At 39.2% G+C, this 18,666-nt stretch overlaps 1 protein-coding gene across 4 annotated transcripts in view; it reads left to right on the top strand.

Moving 5' to 3' along the window:
- Positions 1 to 18,666, top strand: part of VWC2 (von Willebrand factor C domain containing 2) — a 116,468-nt gene that overhangs the window by 18,543 nt on the left and 79,259 nt on the right. For all 4 annotated transcript variants that reach the window (XM_070500830.1, XM_014828228.3, XM_070500801.1 and 1 more), the window contains exon 3: positions 1,647 to 1,776. In XM_070500830.1, the coding sequence (XP_070356931.1) occupies positions 1,647 to 1,776 (130 nt within the window). The remainder of the gene's footprint in view (positions 1 to 1,646; positions 1,777 to 18,666) is intronic.

Raw genomic sequence — 18,666 nt, 5'->3', positions numbered from 1 at the left:
TGTCCTGCCTGATAAGTAAATCCACCCTTGACACAAGGATGCTCCAGACTGAAGGGACACTTGGTAGGAGACACAGAAAATGAAGGAAACAGCAGCAGCAGCAAAGAGCAACGCTCATTATGGTGGCAAGAAAACCTGATCCTGCTAACAATGCCTCTCAGAAACATGCCTTTATGTTGTTATAAGATTGATTTTAACTCCTGAGGCTGTATGGTGGCCAGGTCAAGATTTTGCCCTGGGCCACTGTAAAGTTTCCAGTGTTTCCTTTCTTTTGCTATTTTCCAAGTACACACACACACACACACACACACACACACACACATGCCTAAGTCCTGACCCAGCCGAGTTAACTATGGTGTAGTGCCTGAGAACGTGCCTTGAAATACAAATTGAGCTTTTGCTTCATGAAATAACCAGGATATTTGGTGGAGATTTGGTGTTTATTTTTTGCCTTGTATAGACAAAGGCAGCATCCGTGAATGTTGTTTGTGTTCCTTACTATACAAGTGCTGGCTGTGTTGTGGGTGTGTACACAAAAGTCAGCTAGGCCTCCCTGCCCAGGAAACTCAGCTTGATAACCCCCTTCCCATCTCCTTTGTCTTTATAGCACCTATTTCCACGTCACAGCTTTGCTTCTGCTTCTGATTGCTGGGTCTGCGTATGTTGGTTCTGCTTTGTCCTGCATCAATCCAGATGAAAAATCACTCCATCGATAGTTTTCAGGAAGAAAATAATTCGCATCACATCTTGTATGAGTTCTTATATGAGGATTCAGTTGGCAGTGTACAACCTTTCCGGGAATGGCCATTATGCTTGGTTGGGATGATCCAAAGAGGTAGAATTTGGACCAATGACTGGGAAGTGCAATGAGGCAGATTGAAGCCCAGTACATAGAAGAACGTGGTAACACTGGGGGATAGAAGGGCGTGACCCTGAGAAACCTTGGAGGAGAGTGGTACCGTCATGGACTTTGAGTCAGGAGCCCTGCCTCTTATGAAAGGTCTGCCCATGGCAAGTTGCCTGATGCCTCTGAGTCTCAGTTTCCTCATCAGTCAACTGGGCCAGTATTTTCAGTAGGTGTATTTTAGTGTTGCCTTGAGAGCTCAATGCGGTCCTGTTGAGACAGCCGCTGGCCAGGTGCCTGGGTGGGGAAGAGGCTCAGATTCTCCACCCTTTCACCCCTCCACCTTCTTCTCCTGTTCTACCGTCTTCTTGACTCAAACTGTGGCAGTTTTCTAGGCCAATTAGGTGGCACTTGGCAGGGCTGTGGAAAAGGGATTTACATGATCAGTGGTTGGGCAAGAATTCAATATGATGTATTATTTGTTTAATTTTTAAAGAAACAAAAACCTTTCTTCGAAAGGAAGTTTATAAAGAAGCTCAAAATGTGGATCACTAAAAAACAGCTGTTCCTTTGGAGCTGAGAGAGAGGAGCCCTATGGCCGGAGCATGTGTTATACCCCAGGGGAACCTACTAAACCCCAGGACCCTTGTGCCCACGCTTTGAAAACCACTGGGATGAATCATTTTGTTAACATTCTTAAAACACTTGGATGTCTTCACACAAAGTTTGGGGGAAGACAATCATGAATTTATATGGTAAGGATAGTGGGAGCTGTGACCCTGACGCTGGGCTTGTGTTTCAGGTGTCTCCATGCGAGAGGTGCCGCTGTGAGGCCAGCGGGGAAGTGCTGTGCACAGTGTCTGCATGTCCCCAGACAGAGTGTGTGGACCCCGTGTACGAGCCGGACCAGTGCTGCCCCATCTGCAAAAATGGTACGTGAAATGCTGTGGGCAGCGGATGCACCTCCCCATGCCCCGAAGTCCACGTAGGCGGTCACTGCTCACATCATGGTGGCTGAAAGATGTCTGGCTGTGTGAGTTTGACTATGTGTGTCCACAGTCATGTGTGAATATGTGAGTTTGAATGTGTGTGTCCACACTCACGTGTATCTCTGGAACTGCGAGGCCTTGGGGATGTCACAGCTGTTATGTAGTAAGGCCTGCTCTCTCTTACTGGTGTCAGTCCCATGTTTTATGTGGGTTAAGAAGTTCTTTGGGGAGAAATTCAATTTCCACCCCTGAGGAGAGTCACTTATTTTAATTCAACTTTGTTTGTTCTTGCAAAGCAGTTTCTGTCTTTCCAAGACAAATCAAACACGCTGCTTGGGCTCATTTACTTTTCATTACTAAGTGAATGAATCGTGGAACATAATTGAATATTTTTCATAAGCAAATTAGGCAGGAAGACAGCCCCCCTTATTCCCAGTGAGAGCCAGTGGTAGATCAAAAGCCTTGTCTGCTTTACGAAAAAAAAATGGCAGGTTGTCCTTGATCATAATTTATAAAGGAGAGTGTTTCCTCATCCTGAATAATGAGGATAACTTTGTACCTGAGGTACTGAGAGCCCTCCTGGGCATCATACTTTAAGAGGGTATTTGATAAGAGTGTGTTTCCAGGGAGGATAGGCTTAAGAATTATGGCTCCAGAGGGCAATTGAGCATTGCTTGGAAGAGGAGACACAACCACATCTTCAAATATCTGAGTGTCTTCCCTGGTGAGAGCATTTGGGCTGTGGCCCCAAGGCATGGTGCTATGACTCATGACGGAAGTCACAGATTGGCTCAGAAAGATGAAAGCAGTCCCACAGCCTGATCATTTCAGAGAAGGAATGGACTAACTTGTGAGTCTTTAGCTTGTCAACTGTGAGGTTGCTGGACCGAGCTTGCTAGTATGTGATGTGGGCTTTGTAAGTGGCAGATGGTTACACAGGGTTATTATTGATTTCTAAGACAATTCTGCGATTCTATAGTCATGCCAATCAAAATTGTGTGGGCCATGAGGTGCCATAGATACCTTTCACCAAGTACACACAGATACCCAGATTTCACCACAACAAATTGTAAAACTCCTGAAATAAATAAATGGAAGAGGAAATGAAGTTTCTGTGTAAGAAGGATGGTCCTGCAAGAATGGGATCATTGTATTAAGAATGAAAAGGATTTGTGGAGACACAGCATGTACAGTCCTTTGAACATAAGTGGACTGGATCAAGATGTTGTAGAGTGTACTTTATATGGAGTTGGCTGTTCTTTTGTATGTACTAATTATGAAGAATGGAACCATAAGGTACAATTTCATTATAATGAGAATGAAGAGGTCTTTGAGCATGAACTAAGCTCTTTAAAAAAATAACATCATGGGGTCAGCCTGATGGCGTAGTGATTAAGTTTGCGAACTCCTCTTCAGTGGCCTGAGGTTTGCGGGTTTGGATCATGGGCGCGGACCTACACACTGCTCATCAAATCATGCTGTAGTACTGTCCCACATACGAAATAGAGGAAGATTGGCACAGACGTTAGCTCTGGAACAATCTTCCTCAAGCAAAAAGAGGAAGATTGGCAACAGATGTTAGCTTGGGGCCAATCCTCCTCACCAAAACAGTAAATAAATAACATTACAGTACTAGCTGTAGGGTACAGGGAAATCAATACAGTTTACTTAGCTAGTGTTAGTTAGGACTAACTAATAGGAGGAAAAAGATTTTGGAGTTAGAGAAGGAGAAGCAAGTAGAGAGGCTGGCAGCATCTCACTGGGGTGTGGAGTGAAATAAGCCAGGTAAGGAGCCAGTTGGTGCCTGTGGTCTCTCAGGGGATCATGATGGCTGACGTCCAGGCTGCTGTGTCCTGTGTGTGGGGGTGGACTGGACAATTAACCTCTCATTGAGTCAGTGATATTTAGTGAATGGATTGAATATGAGTTGCTCAAATATTTGGCATCTTAAGTATCCAAGATATTGTGTGTTTCTCTTGTCAATTATGATTAGAAACAAAGTTTTGGCGTTAGATAGTTAGCGAATCCTAGTTTGGATGTTTAAAAACAATGGGAAGACATGATTTCAATCCCTGAGTCTTTTTTCCCCTGCTTTTCCTTTAGAAAACTTTCAAACTTACAGAAAAGTTGAAGTAGTTGTACAAAGAGCCGTTGTATATCCTTCACTATATGTACCTGTTGTTACATTTTGCTTTATTTACTTTATCTCTTTCTGTCTCTGTCTTTGTCCCTGCTCCCCACCTCTGTATATAACCTAACACCATCAATCTATTTGCTTATTTGTTCTTTTCCATAATACACACAGGATAGCTTCTATCAATACCACCACCACCAAGAAAACCACTGAGGAAGTTCCAGATTTCTTTGCAGTTATTTTTGCCCTGAGGGCATGTCCCACTTAGGGTGAAGAGTCAGAAAACTATGTTTAGAAATTATTTGAATTAATTCTTTATTGTGTGCAGATATGTTAAAATTTTATAAAGATTTAAAGTCATTTCTTTCTGATTGTATTCAACTTTAGTCATTAAGATATAATTTTATTTTTTGGATAAGCAAAAATTGTTCAAACATAAACTCTGTGTAAAGAAGCTCTACTCAGAGATTCACAGGATGTTTTCATACTGCATTGATGGTTTGGGAGAGAGGGGATGCTTGTGGCCCTCATAACAGACTTCTCAGTGTTCTCCCGTTGCCTCTGTACTTTGAGAGACAGCAAGGGATGAAGGAAGGTGGGATTTTTGAGGTGGCGTATTAGAGATTCTTTGAAGGAGAATGAATATGTTTTTTAAAACTAGATTCAAGAAGGATTACAGTTTACAGATTACAGAAGGATTTGTATTAAAAAGGATTTGTTTGATTCAGTTATATGAAAACATCAACAACTTCTTTTCAGGAATACAACTAGAAATAAATTTCAATGTGTCTAATCATGTAAGTACTATTAAGTTCTCTTATAACTTATTCACCAGATAGAATTTGGCTTTTAACTGTCTCTAGTTATAGGGTATTCTGACCTTGACAGGACATGTGGTGTTTGGAATTCTTTCTAAAAGATTTGCTTGAAAAATGAAAACAGTTTCTATCAGAAATGAATGCTCTGTAATAATTGGCTGAGATTAATGAATAATTTACGGTAGTCCAACCCTGCCTCTTGTACAAAAAACAATGTTTTCAAAAGAAAAAAATTACATGTCTGATAGATCACAGATTAGAGGACATCAAAGATGATGCCTTATATGAAATTAAATGCTCGGATTGATTTAGTGCGGATGGAATAGAAAGGTTTTAACTTTCGATCTCCGTAAGCTGGCCTTTACTCCACACACTCGAATGTCTTGACCTGAGCATTAAATAGCTCTTTCTCCTGACAGAAGGAAAATTACAGTTCATTTGCAAGCTGCCAAAGTCACTTGCATCAAAGGAGCAAAAGTTGGAAACCAAGAATGCCTGGAATATAAATAAATGATCACAACTCAAATACGACTTAACGTATTCACTTTGTTGACTTGTATAGATCAATCTCCCAAGGATTTTCTTTTGATAAAATGGATGTTTGTGTGCCACTGTTTTCTTTTCCTCCCCATGATACAAACAGTGAGTGTTATATTGACTTTCAGGAATTCAGGTTTTCTCTAGTGACGGGTGTACTTCAAAGGTTCACAGCATCCATTCCGTCCCAGCCCCCTAGTCTTAGACACACCTGTGATCATTAGAGAGCAAAAGACCTCCATTCTGCATGTGTGCATGTCACCTTACTTTATGCGTGCACAGGAGGAGACCTGATAGAAGTGGGACATTGATGTTGAAATGTGACGGCATTGTTGGGATTAGCTGTGCTTCTCTGAGGCGGAACATCATACCCCAGAGGGTCTGACATGTACTGAAAGCGCAAAGGTGCTGGCTGTAAAGATCACACATCTGTTGAAAGCCCCAGTGCTACTTGATGGTAGTTATTTACAGCTTTATTTCTGCAAGAGAGTAAGTATGGCTATTTTTTTGGAAGAAAATGAAAAACTTTTATGAAATGTTTAAGATAAATACTAAGAGTTCAAATTATTAGAGTCACTTTCATGGGAAATATGTGAGAAGCATTGACTAAGAATTAAGCAGAGTTGTATTTTTTTAATTCTCCTGTGTATTTCAGAGAATAAGATAAGGTCTTAGTTAACTACATATAGTGAGTCAGACAGACCTGAATGGTGTGTGTCCGTGTGTGTGTGTGTGTGATTCATATCAAGATCCTTCTCACAAAGAAAAATCTACCCCTATTTGGCCTCACCGTTGAATCTTTCCAAAATTCTTACCAAGGAAATAATACCAATCTCATAGAAATACACTGTCATTATTTAAGGATGACCTGATTGTGTCCATTAAAAATATAAAGGAAACTACAAATATCAGAGTTAATACTTGATTATAGCAAGGTTGTTTTACAAGCTGAGGACATAAAAATCAGCTGTGTTTCTCTATATCAACAACAACCAAATAGAAATGAATTAAAAACTACTCTTTCAAATAATATCATATGTGTCAAATACTTAGAATAAATCTAATAAATTTGTGCAACATTGCTACACTTAAAAGTCTTAAAGCTTTATTGAGAAAAATTAAAGAAGTCCTGAGTAAATGGAAAGATGTACCATATTCATGATTGGAGGACTCAGTAATGTAAAGATGTCAGTCTCCCTCACATTAATCTATTGATTCAGTACAATTCCAGTAAAAAAACCCAATGATATTTTGTGTGTGTGCAAATTACCAAATTGGTTCTAAAGTCCACATGGGAATACAAAAGTTAAAGACTGGCCAGTGAAATATCAAAGAACAGCAACAAAGCTGGAAAATGTACACTACAGAAGTAAATAACATACTGTCATGTTGCCCCAAAGATTAAAAGACTGACAAATGGGAGAGAATAGTCGAAAAGACCCAGGCATAAAGATCACTGGATGTATGATTAAGCTGATACTGCAGTACTGTGGGGAGCGGCATGATCCTTCCGATAAATGGTGCTGGCTAAGTCAATTGGGTAGCAGTATGAAGATAAAAGGTAAATTGACTCCTACCTCACATTGTACCAAAAAATATCAATTCCAAATAGATTGCAGATTTAAATGTGAAAGCTCAAATAATAAAGCTTTTAGAGGAAAGCATAGGAGAACACCTTTATGATTTTGAGTAGGCAAAGATTAATTTAAAAGCACTAACCATAAGGAAAGAATTGAATAATTGGACTTCATTAAAATTAAGAAAAATTAAGATCCTCTGTTTATTAAACAACACTAATGAGCCAGTGTAAAGCAGCCCACATATTTGGAAAAAATATAAGCAATACATATATCTGACGAATGACTAAACAATTCCAACATGTCAAAATGAAGTGGAGAGATGAAAAAGACAAAAATGTAATGGGATTCCTAACTCTCTCTGGACCTCAGTGTCCTTCTCTTAGTTCCACCAATCAGAGATACAAGTTTTTCCACTGAGGTTTAGGCACTGGGCTGTTGCCACTTATCATTACTTCCGTAACATTGCAGTTCTGTGACAAGACCTGTTCTTGGTGCAGAGACATGAAAGAAAAAAAAATTGGATTTCCTTTTTTTAGTGAAATTAAATTAGTATTAAGCTGAAGTATATTGTGATAAATTAAGATGCATATTTTAATTCTTAGAACAATCACTAAGAAAATCAACAAAGGAATTAAACATAGCACAGTAAAAAAAAAATATTTATTTAACTTGAAAAAGGCAGTCAGGGAGTAACAGAGGAACAAAATGCCAGGAAATTTGTAGAAAACAAATAAGAAACGTATATGTACTTGAGTGCCGCAAAATACATAAAGTAAAAATTGACAGAATTCAAAGGAGAAATAGAAACTTGAAATAATTGTAGTTGGAAATTTCAATAAAACATTCAATAATTCATCGAAAAACTAGACAGAAAATTAGCAAGGATATAGAAGAATTGAACACTGTCAAATACCTTGACGTAACTGACATATATGTAGAATACAGCATCCAACCACTGAAGAATTCTTTCCAAGTGCAGGTGGACACTCTTCAGGGTAGACCATAAGTCAGGACATAAAACAAGTCTTAATAAAGGTAAAGGACTTAATCTTCCAAAGTATATTCTTTGAACACAACAGAATTCAACAGAATTAAATTAGTATCAACAATAGAAGGAAATCTGGAAAATTTGCAAAAATTTTCAAATTAAATAGCACGCATCTAAATAACCCATGTGTCAATGAGGAAATCACAGAGAAATTAGAAAGTATTTTGAAGTGATAAAACATGGAAACAGAACATATCAAAATTTATGGGATGATGCTAAAGCAGTGAAGAGAGGGAATCTTACAGCTTTAAACACTTGTATCAGAAAAGAAGAAAGCTCTCAAATCAACATGTAAGCTTACACCTCAAGGAAGTAGTAGAAGAACAGCCAATTATACCCAAAAGCATACAAAAGAAAGAAAATGGTAAAAACTTAAGCAGAAATCAGTGGAATAGGAAATAGAAAAAGCTTAGGAAAAAGTCAATAAAATCAAGTTAAAGTAGTTATTTGAAACTTGGTTCTTGGAAAGGATTGATAAAATTGACAAAACTTTCACTAAACTGACCAAGAAGAAAATTAGAGACAAACCAAGAATGAAAGAGGAGACATCACTACTGACCCTACAAAAAGTGAAAGGAATGTAAGGCAATATTATTAACAACTTTAGACCAACAAATTAGACAAAGTGGAAGAAATGAACAAATTCCTAGGAAAATACAAATTCCTAAAACTAATTCTTTATTTATGTCTAGACTCTTCCTCTCTATGATTCAACTTCCCAGGACATGAGCCTGCAATGCAGGTGGCTAGGTACCTCCAGATAGGTATTGTGCTCTTTTGGGATCTCAGACTCCAGTTCACACTGTTCATCCAGCTAAACCCTGGTGAGCATCAGAATCACCTCCAGGACTTGGTAAAATGCAGACTTGCTGGACCCCACCCTGGGAGTTCCTGATCCAGAAGTTCTGACTAGGGGGCACAGAATTTGCATGTTTTAAAATTATTATTATTATTATTTTGTGAGGAAGATTGTCCTTGAGCTAACATCTGTGCCAATCTTTCTCCATTTTATATGGACCACCCTTTGAGAACTATGGCTTTTGGGCACTCATTTTCTCTTTCACACTCTCCTTTGATATTTCCTCCCGGTCAAATTTAATCAGAGAAGCACAGAGTAAAGTGTAAGCTTTAGACATGAATGGGATCATTTTGAGATTTTGGTGCATTTTCAAATGCATTATTTTGTATTTGTTGTCTTTGTAGAGATTTTAAAGTTTGTAGAAATATATATTACATAATAATATTTTAAAAGTTGAAAATATCAGGGCAGAGAGACAATTACTGTTGGATGGCACATCAGAAAAGGTTACTACAGATATGTGCCTATATCATCCTGTACAGCTAGTTATTAAAGACGGGCAGCAGATTTGACTTAAGCTTTCTAGCAGCCAAAGCGAAAAAGAGAAACAATGAATATTACCCACAAAGAGAAACACACCACAATTCTTCTTTTCTTGGCATTGAGGTCTGGGGGAAATGACTTCCTAGTGAACCTTTTCCCTAAAAATAATACATAAATAAGTTTTTAAAAATGTAAAAGCTTTATTCGCTTTCTGTTATCATTCCCCGACATAAACCAAGAGCTCAACTCCAAAGTGCTAACATATTTCTTCTCCATGTGTCGTCTGTTTTGGTTCTGTGGGGATAATGATTCAGATGGCATTCTGTTAATCCTCACAGAGCCCAGAAAGCATCAGTTATTTATTCTTTAGGCCAAGCCTTGAATGCCCCATGGTGTTCCTTATCACTTTCTTAACTGCTATGAGCTCAGGTTTGCTGCTGCCCATTGCAGGCATAGATCCTCAGTGTCATCAGAAGAGCTCAGATGGCTCCAGGGTCTTCTCATTTCTGACAAGTTAAAGAAGAGGGAGGGGTAGAGTTCGATCTCTTCAATTCAGGGACTTAATTTATTTTCATCTTCTCCTGAGATCTTTGAATTAGCAGCTCTTCTTTGTAAATTTGTGAATACCTTAAAAATGACACTTTTGTTTGTAAACATTGGGGCAGAATCTTAATTTCTAAGATCAATAGGTTAGACAAGGACAACACCAAAGTAATTGCTGCCCAATTGTTAGGATGAAGTGCTTTGCTGACATGAGTGCACTTCTAAACTAGACAGAAAGTGTGTAACAGTGGTTTTATTTGTATGATTCCTAAAGACAAACTGCATTTGGCCATGGATGTCAGAAAAAGCTGGGCCTTAGGTCACGGACTGGTGTCCACTTGGCTTGGCCATTCCCACTTTACACTGTGCCCTTGAACCTGCTGAGGGCCTGCAGACTCCTGCCTGGAGTCCCTTCCCCATCTTACCCCGCTTCATGAAAACGTGTGCCCAAACGTCGTTCCCAGGAGAACCTTCTCTGGCCTGCTTCTTAAAGCAGGTTAATTGCACTGTTGGCTCTTCTCAGAGCCCAGAGCCCTAATCACACTGTATTCTGATGTAGGGATTATGGAGACAGAATTAAACATGCTCGTTGGTTGAATGTTTGTATTTTTTGTTGAGTATTTTGTTCTCTTTTTAGATTTTTGGAGAGGACTCTGTGTGTTTGTGGGTGTGGTGCATATGCGCATGCATGTGTTCATATGTATTGTTTTTATAAAACATTGAGGTACTTATTATTTATTTTACTGCGGATACAAAGATCAGTTAAGTTATGGTGCCTGCCCTTAATGAGCTCATAGTGTAGAGGGGAGGTAGTCCTGTAAAGAACTTGTGTCTACTGCTTTACTTGAATTATGATGAAAGTGGTGAGGGAGGCAGGGGAAAACCCTGAGTAATACTGCAGTAACATCACCATGTGTGTGGCCTTTATTTGCTTTTGGATGACTTCATCAGGATAAGTTCCCGGGAGAGAGATTATTAGGTCAGGGACCTGGAACATTTTTATGATTCTGAACCATATTGTCATGTTTTACAGAAGGTTGTGCACACATTTATAAAGCCTCTGGTTTTATGATAACCTGGCTAAACTGTTCGTAATTTAATTTATAGAAAATGTTTCATTTTTTCAATATTAAGCACCTAAACTTTACAGTATTTTGATGGTGTTTTTTTCTACTATGTATTGTACTTCTCTACCTTCTTAACAAAATAACTTTGAACATAACTTAAATGGTTCTTGATGGCTGAAAGTCAATGATGTGAAAACCAATTATTGGACTGCCCTGTAATACAATGAGGTCTTCAGAGTAAGAATTAAATCAAGTAACTTGATTTCTCCATGTCCTTTTTGTGCCTGTGAAAGGGAGATAGTAAATATAGCTACATCTGTGGATGTTTTGTGACAATTAGGTAACATGATGGGCTTAGAAGTGCTTCATTAATTCATTCAGCAGATATTGATTGATCCTTTACTGTATTCCACAGGAGATGAAATGGCAAACAGGGAGAACTCTAGAAACACAGATCATGGGAGGGAAAGGGGCGATTTCCCCAGAGGATGAGGAGCACTGTGAGGGGAGGAGGGAGGAGCAGCTTGCGGGGTGTAGAAGGGGGAGGAACTGGGAGGAGTGCCTTCCTGGGTAGAGGGCCTTTGGAGGGGGGAAGGTGCCCCTTTATGGGCTGGAATCGTCCCCAAAGCCTGGAGGTGGAAGGAGAGGTGGGGCCTGTGAGGCAGAGGTACAAGGATGGGCACAGACTAGCTCACAAAGGACCCTGCTGCCATGTCAGGGTGCTGGAGTTAATCCCAAGGCAAGAAGGTGCCAGAGAAGAGCTTTTGGATAGAAGCAGCCACTTACATTTGAAGTCAAGTGGTCATTCTGGTTGTGGGGATCAGAACCCCTGCAAGAGCAGGTTGTAGGCTCTATTGGAGAACAAAGGCTTGTGGATGCCCTTTGTTCCACATTTTGAGCTGTCAAGTTAGACTAAATTCCTTGAAGGAGTAGTGCCAAAAAGCCCTGGCTTTGGAGCTAGGCAGACATAACATTCTGGTGGAATCCCTGCCATCTTGTTGAGTTTGCTTATCCGCTTCAGTTTCTTCTCCTGCACATGGGGATGGTCTTCCTTCCGTCTGTGCCCTGCAGGCTTATTTTGAAGATTAACTACATCAGTGCCTACCGCTGAGTCAGGACTCAAGACTCAAGAAGCTTTTCTCCCACCTTTGGCCTCCTCGGGCACCTTCTCAAGTTGTGCTTCTCAAAAATAATACCTATCACCAGATTTTTTTCAAGGAACCCCTAAATTTGTACTTAGAACACTGTGGCAGTTTGCCCAGCCTCAGGCAGGCAGATCAAGGCTGCAGAAGAGGTTCGTTTTTCAGCTGTATTTCCCTTTGTCCTCTAGAAGATTATCCAATCACGCTCCTTTGCCATTATTCATGTGTTAAAAGCCGCTTGGTCATTAATGCAGTGGTCTAAAATATCTCCAGCCTATGTCCTCAGCAAAAGGGAAATCAATTGTCACAACATACAATAAAGCTATTCATCCCAAGGCAGGCAGATATCTTCACCACATCCACAGCGTGATCAATGGTGCCATTACCAGAGGTAACTTGAATTGCATCCAAAACACTTACATGGGCTGCATTCTGGTAGAAATGAGCTGTCAGTGGTAGACAGTGTGAAGACAAATAGCCCTGTGGATGGCTTGCCCAATCTGTCACCGTCTCCAGGAGAACGAGCCAATGAATATGCCTTGCGAGGATTTTCAGTGGGTGCATCCAGCGAATGTAAAATACCCTCTTTGTTGATCAGAAGACGCATTCTGCTCTTACACTAACAGCAAAACCCAAACCTTTTATTTGTCTTTCAGGAAGATAAACTTCAGGTATAAAAGAGTCCATTACCCCAGGAGGTATCCATAAACCACCAGTTCTGAAAATTGCATCTTATCTTTTCTAAAACAAATGCCTTCACTTAAGAGCACTTACAATTTGGTAATCCTGACAGCTGTGAACTGAATTTATCTTTAAGCACACATTCACTGAGTGTCTATTGAAAGCATATCAGCCATCACTGAGTGAAGCATTATTATATGGGAGAAAAACACCGCCAAGTCTTTAATTAAGAGCACTGAAATTTTTTATATAATAAGAATTATAGGCTTCTAAAAGACTCTATACTTTTACCTGTGTTATAACCTGTTTCTTGTAACACTGGGTAAAACTAGAGTGGTTTAAACTACTCTTTGGTCACTTGAGGAGCTGACTTCGGTAGGTACAAAGGGGCACTTTGGACTCCACTCCATGGAGAGGACCAAATGCTGGTGCGTCTGCGTCCAGGTCATCTCAGGGTAGAAGGCCTAAAAATGAGTGGAAATGAAAGAAAGCAGATGGGGGTGCAAGACAAGGAAGACTTTTCTGACCATTAGAGCCATTCCTCAGAAGTGTTCAGAGGCTAGGAGCCAATTTCAGAGATAAATACTTTCCAATTTGGACCAGATGACTTGAAGAGTCCTTCAACGCTAAATATCTATTCTTCTTTGATACTAATGCATGCATGTCTCAGACATCATTTCTCAGCAATCCATTTTGGGTGCAAAGAAAGAATAATGTTCTTTTCTCTGGTTAATTCACATTTGCTTGGTTTTCCCCATCTTAGTTATATGAGCAAGTCATTCTGTAAATTAACAAGATAAACATTTAAAACGTTTGTCCCTTATTCTTTGAAGACCCACACAGAGAAGGTCTCATATCACCTTCCCCTAAAGAAGATGGGGAGGCACATAAAATCCTCCGGGCAGGGGAGTCTGAGGATCCCTGAGAGAGAGCCCAGAGCTGCAGCAAGGCTGTTGCGTCTGGTTCCACCCACTCCTGCCGCCACCTGTGCGGCAAAAGGAATCGCCTGACCTACCTGGGTCTCACCTTCCTCATGTGTAAAAGGAGATAGATAAAATGGGAGAGAATACACATGAACTTACCTTTAGAAGTTAAAAAATATAGATATTACTTAAAGGAGGGGAGATGTTTTAGCAAATAAATGTGATTAATATTTTAAAGTGTCATACATTTCCCCCTAAAAACCCCAAATTCATTTCTCTCCTAATAATTAGATTTTTGTAAGCCCTCTCACTGGCGCCTTGGAAAGGCATGGCACACCAACTTGTCCCATGTTCCTGGCTTGTGCACTGTGCGCTGGCTCCCCGCACTCAGCCTTCCCCATGTGGAAGCTACACAGAGCCATGGGCACAGACCTTCATCTGTTTCTCCTCAGTTGCTCACTCCACCTGGAATGCATTAAAACTCTTCTGGAACAAACAAAACTCAACCTGTTTTCAAAGGCTGATACCAGTCTGTCTCCAGCTGTACGCGGCCCCTCACCTTCCTGCTCACAGGAAGCGCTGTGTGTGCCCCAGTGGTGGCATTTGCCATCCTGTTTTTCTCCTATATGGCAGTGGATGGGCCCAAGGCCAGGGGCCAGAACTGGCTCACTTTCATACACCATTTTCCACTGCCATGCCCACACATGAGGACAGCTGTGTAGACTAAAATGGAAAATAGAATGTTTTTTTCTTCAATATTTCAAAACACCAAGCTTTCTGTCCTTACCTGAGAGAGAAACCCTGGAAGGAAATTTTGTCTTTGTAGCTCTTATAAATACCTCAGTGACCCTCTACCCCACAGCTCCTCTTGGCTCTGACCTGTCTTGAGTGCCAGAAACATCTCACATGCAACTACTTCAAACCCTGGGCTCCAAGGAAATGGTGATCAGTGAGGCAGCCTGACGTTCGCTATGTAAAGTACAGCATCAGAGTAACGAAGTTGCTGAAACTGCTCCCTCTGGGCCCACAAGTGAAAAGCCTGAAGGAAGAGCTCATTCATTATGCTTTGATAAGCAGAGGGAGACTAAAACATATTTGTTTTAATGAAATTCATTTTCGTCCAGTCTATTCTTTAGACGAACCTTATAGGAAATATAAATTTATTTTTAAAAATAATTAAAATGAAATTCAGTGCCTGCAAGTGGGTCTTTTACTTCCTCCTAAAATGTTTCACTAGAAATATTTTGTTAAAAAATTCTAATCAAACTGACAAGAACTTGACTTCTGTTTTGTGTTCTGAAGGAATGTGAGTAAGTTTAAATGCATATACTAGGAACACAGAGAAAAGCTTACCTCACTTAAATTGGCTCTTCCCCATATTTAAACTCAAAGTGCCTTTACAGTTCCTAACTAAACTGGAAAAACTTAATCATTTGAAATTACCAAAAAGATGAAACTTGACAGTCATACCCTGAAGGAGCAACGCGAGTACAGACTGGAACAGCTGGCCCCACAGGAGCTCCTGTGAAGGCGGTCGGTGTGGACAGTGATGAGGCGTCCTGCCACCTGGAGCCGAGCTGGGCGGCCCTCCCAGATGGGAGCCTGAATAATGCTTCTCTGTTTTGCAACTAATCGTTTCATTAGCAATGAGCTTAAAAAAAAAAAAAAAAAAACCAGAGGAACAAAATTAGAAAGTCAACATTTAGCAAACGTTTAGTATTGATTTTCTGTTTCTCAAGGCTATTGATGATGAACTTGTAATTTCCACAAACTTTTTCTAGTCATCGGTTGGGGCTGCAGTGAACTCACTGAACAGATACAAGTTAAACAGAAAAGTCTGCTGAAGAGGCATTGGCTTCTAGTTGAAGAATTAGTAGTAATTTTAAGAAAACTGTCTAAAGAAAATAATTTAACACGTGTGGCAATAGAAAGTGTACTGACCTGTCACTCTCTGATCCATGAATTCTCAATGAAAGCCACTTACTCCAGACTGACTTCACTCCTTTTCAATTGCAAGGTTTTTGTACTTGTATAAAAAGTAAAACGACAGCTGTTAATATGTTGACTCCAATAGCTGGAGAAAAACATAGTAAAAAATTAAATGTCAGTTGTATATCAGTTTCTCATATGCTTCAAATAGAAAATCAATTCAATTATTTTCAACAACAGTTTTTTTTTTTAATTCAATTCCTGGAATCAAAGCAAAGCTCTTTGAAATTAATTTCATTAAAGGTAAAACATCTAATGTGATTGCTAATTCTATTTTAGATGCATTTTTAAAAATTCCATGTTGAAAGTAAAATTATTTTTTGACTGCTACTAGGAATAAATTTTGGGCAGAGCAGAGCATCAGTATAGAAACATGATCTTACTAACTTGAGGAAGCAGTGGAGTAGAAATGCATTGGAAGCTGATTATGGTGCACATATTATTCATTATTGCATCCAAACAGCGATAGCCTACAAATAAATATAGAAACTGTACTTGGCAAAATTTAAAAATATTCTTGTAAACTTGTCTTTTTGTGAATAGAATAAATTTTCAGCTTGGCAGTAGTGCCTCTTTCCTCAATTGGATTTCCTTTAGAAACGGTTGAACCTTGGAAAAACTACTTTGGAGTCAATCTAAGTGCTTAGCAACATTTTTTGACATATTTTTGTAAGTGAATTCTCTGTATTTTGGCTGCATGTCTCTTTCAAAATCAATTGCAAATGTTTAATCACGGTATTGAACAAATAGAAAAAATCTTCAGCTGTTGAATTTTTTTCTAGTTACCTTTTGTTGAAACAAAACCTTTGAATCAGATAGTACTGAGATGTCTCTGAGCCCATAACATGACAAGACCTTCATGTGTGTTTAAGATTTAATTATCAAATTTTATCATTGTGTTTTGGGATATATCAGTTTTGGGGAAGAGTATTTTGATTGAGCTCATATGTTTAGTTGGATCTCTAGATATTCTGTACTGAAATGATATAAAGCTGAGAAGGCCTATGATTTTTCCAACATCTGAAGACAGCAAACACTCAAAAAAATGCCATTGTATGGCTATACCATATTTTATTGCATTCCATGGTATGAATATACCACGGTTTATCCATTTACTACTTGATGGACATTTGAGTTGGTTTCGGTTTCTGACTAGCATGAATAATGCTGTGATGAATATTCACGTCTAAGTCTTTGTGCAGAAATATGTTTTTATTTATCTTGGGTAGATTCCTAGGAATGGAATTGCTGGGAGTGAGTGTCTGTGTGTATTTAACTTTATCAGAAGCTGCCAAACAGTTTTCTGAAGTGGCTTTTCTGTTTTGCATTCCTTGCAATGATGCCTGAGTGCTACAGTTTGTTTCATAATTACATGACATTAAGTTCTTTGGATGGGAGGATACAATACAAAAGCATTTGGATAGATAAAAGGCAGAACCCTTTGTTACTTATAGCTCCAAAGGAGAAGGCTGCCACATGGAGCCACAAAGTGTCTTGCATCCAAGTACGGGGTGACAGCAACCTGGAACCGTAGGCAGTGCCTTATGTATGGCGGGTGGCTTGTAGTAACCTAGGTGGAGCTACCTAGGCGTCCTGGGGATTGGATATTTTGAAAAATTCCACAGTCTCCAGTTAGAAGGGGCCATTCCTGGGTGTGAATTGTCAGGCGCTCTGGCAGCTGGGGATGTATCTTTTCTAACTCAGGAGTGTTAGAGCCTGGGATAGGGGAAGTAGTTGGAGTGGAGCCTAGCAAACTGCCTGTGAAGGGGAATTGAGAGTTTTCAACACTGACTTCAAAACTGAGTCCACATAGCACTTGTGAAATATTATATTAGTGTACAGTTACTCCACATCTTTGTCAACACTTGGTATTGGCAACATTTGATTTTAGAAATTCTGATGGTTTCAGTGGACTTTAATTTGCTTTTCCTTTCCATCTACTGATGGTGAACATCTTTTCTTGTGGTTTATGGACATTTGTACAGCTATTTTGTGAAGACCTTGTTCAAATCTTTGGCACTTTGTTTTATTGAGTTATTTGATTCTTATTATTGACTTGAATAGATTAGTACAAATCTTTTGTCTGATACACAAAGTGAATATTTTCTCTCAATCTATGGCTTGCCTTTTCATTTTCTTAATGGCATCTTTCAAAAAGCAGAAGTTTCATATTTTGGTGAAGTCTGTCGATTTTTCTTTTAGGGTTTATATTGTTTGTGTCTGTTCTATGACATATTTACCTAATTGAAGGTTGCTAAAGTTTCTTTTGTGTTGTCTTCCAGAAGTTGTATGGTTTTGGATCTCAGATACATTGTCTGCAGTCTAGATGTTTTGTAAATGGTGGGAGGTAAGGGGCAATGTTTGCTTTTTCCCCGTATTGATATCCAGTTGGCCCAGCACCATTTGTTAGGAAGATTATCTTTTCCCAATTGAATTCCCTTGACTTTTTTGTCGAAAGTCAATTCACTATATAAGTTTGCCCTATATCCGGGCCATCTATTCTGTTCCATTGATCTACATGTTTATCCTTATGCTAACGTCAGACTCTTGATTACTGGGGAATTATTGTAAGTCTTGGATTCAGGTACTATAAGATTTCCAATTTTTTTTTAAATTGTTTTGACCTTTGCATTTTCATAAAATTTTAAAATAAGCTTTCAGTTTCTACAGCAATCCTGCTTGGATTTTGACTGGTATTGCGTTGAGTTTATAGATCAGTATTGGAGGGAATAGACATCTTAACCAGATCAAGTTTTCTAATACCTGAACGTGGCGTCTCTCTCCATTTATTTAGGTCTTCGTCAATTTCTTTCAGTGACATTTTATAGTTTTTATTGTATAAGTCTTACACAACTTTTGTTAATTCAGTTCCTCATGTTATTTTTTCCTAATATTAAATGACAGTGTTTTATTAAGTTTCCTTTTTCAGTTGTTTGTTACTTCAATATATAAATACATTTGATTTTTGTTTATTAATCATATATCTTCCCACCTTGCTAAATCTCCCGAATTTATGAGATGTTTAGCCA

This window comes from Equus asinus, chromosome 1 (assembly GCF_041296235.1).
Source record: "Equus asinus isolate D_3611 breed Donkey chromosome 1, EquAss-T2T_v2, whole genome shotgun sequence".
Taxonomy (NCBI): Eukaryota; Metazoa; Chordata; class Mammalia; order Perissodactyla; family Equidae; genus Equus; species Equus asinus.
Note: the sequence above shows the minus strand (reverse complement) of the source record. Positions and strands in the feature narration are given on the sequence as shown.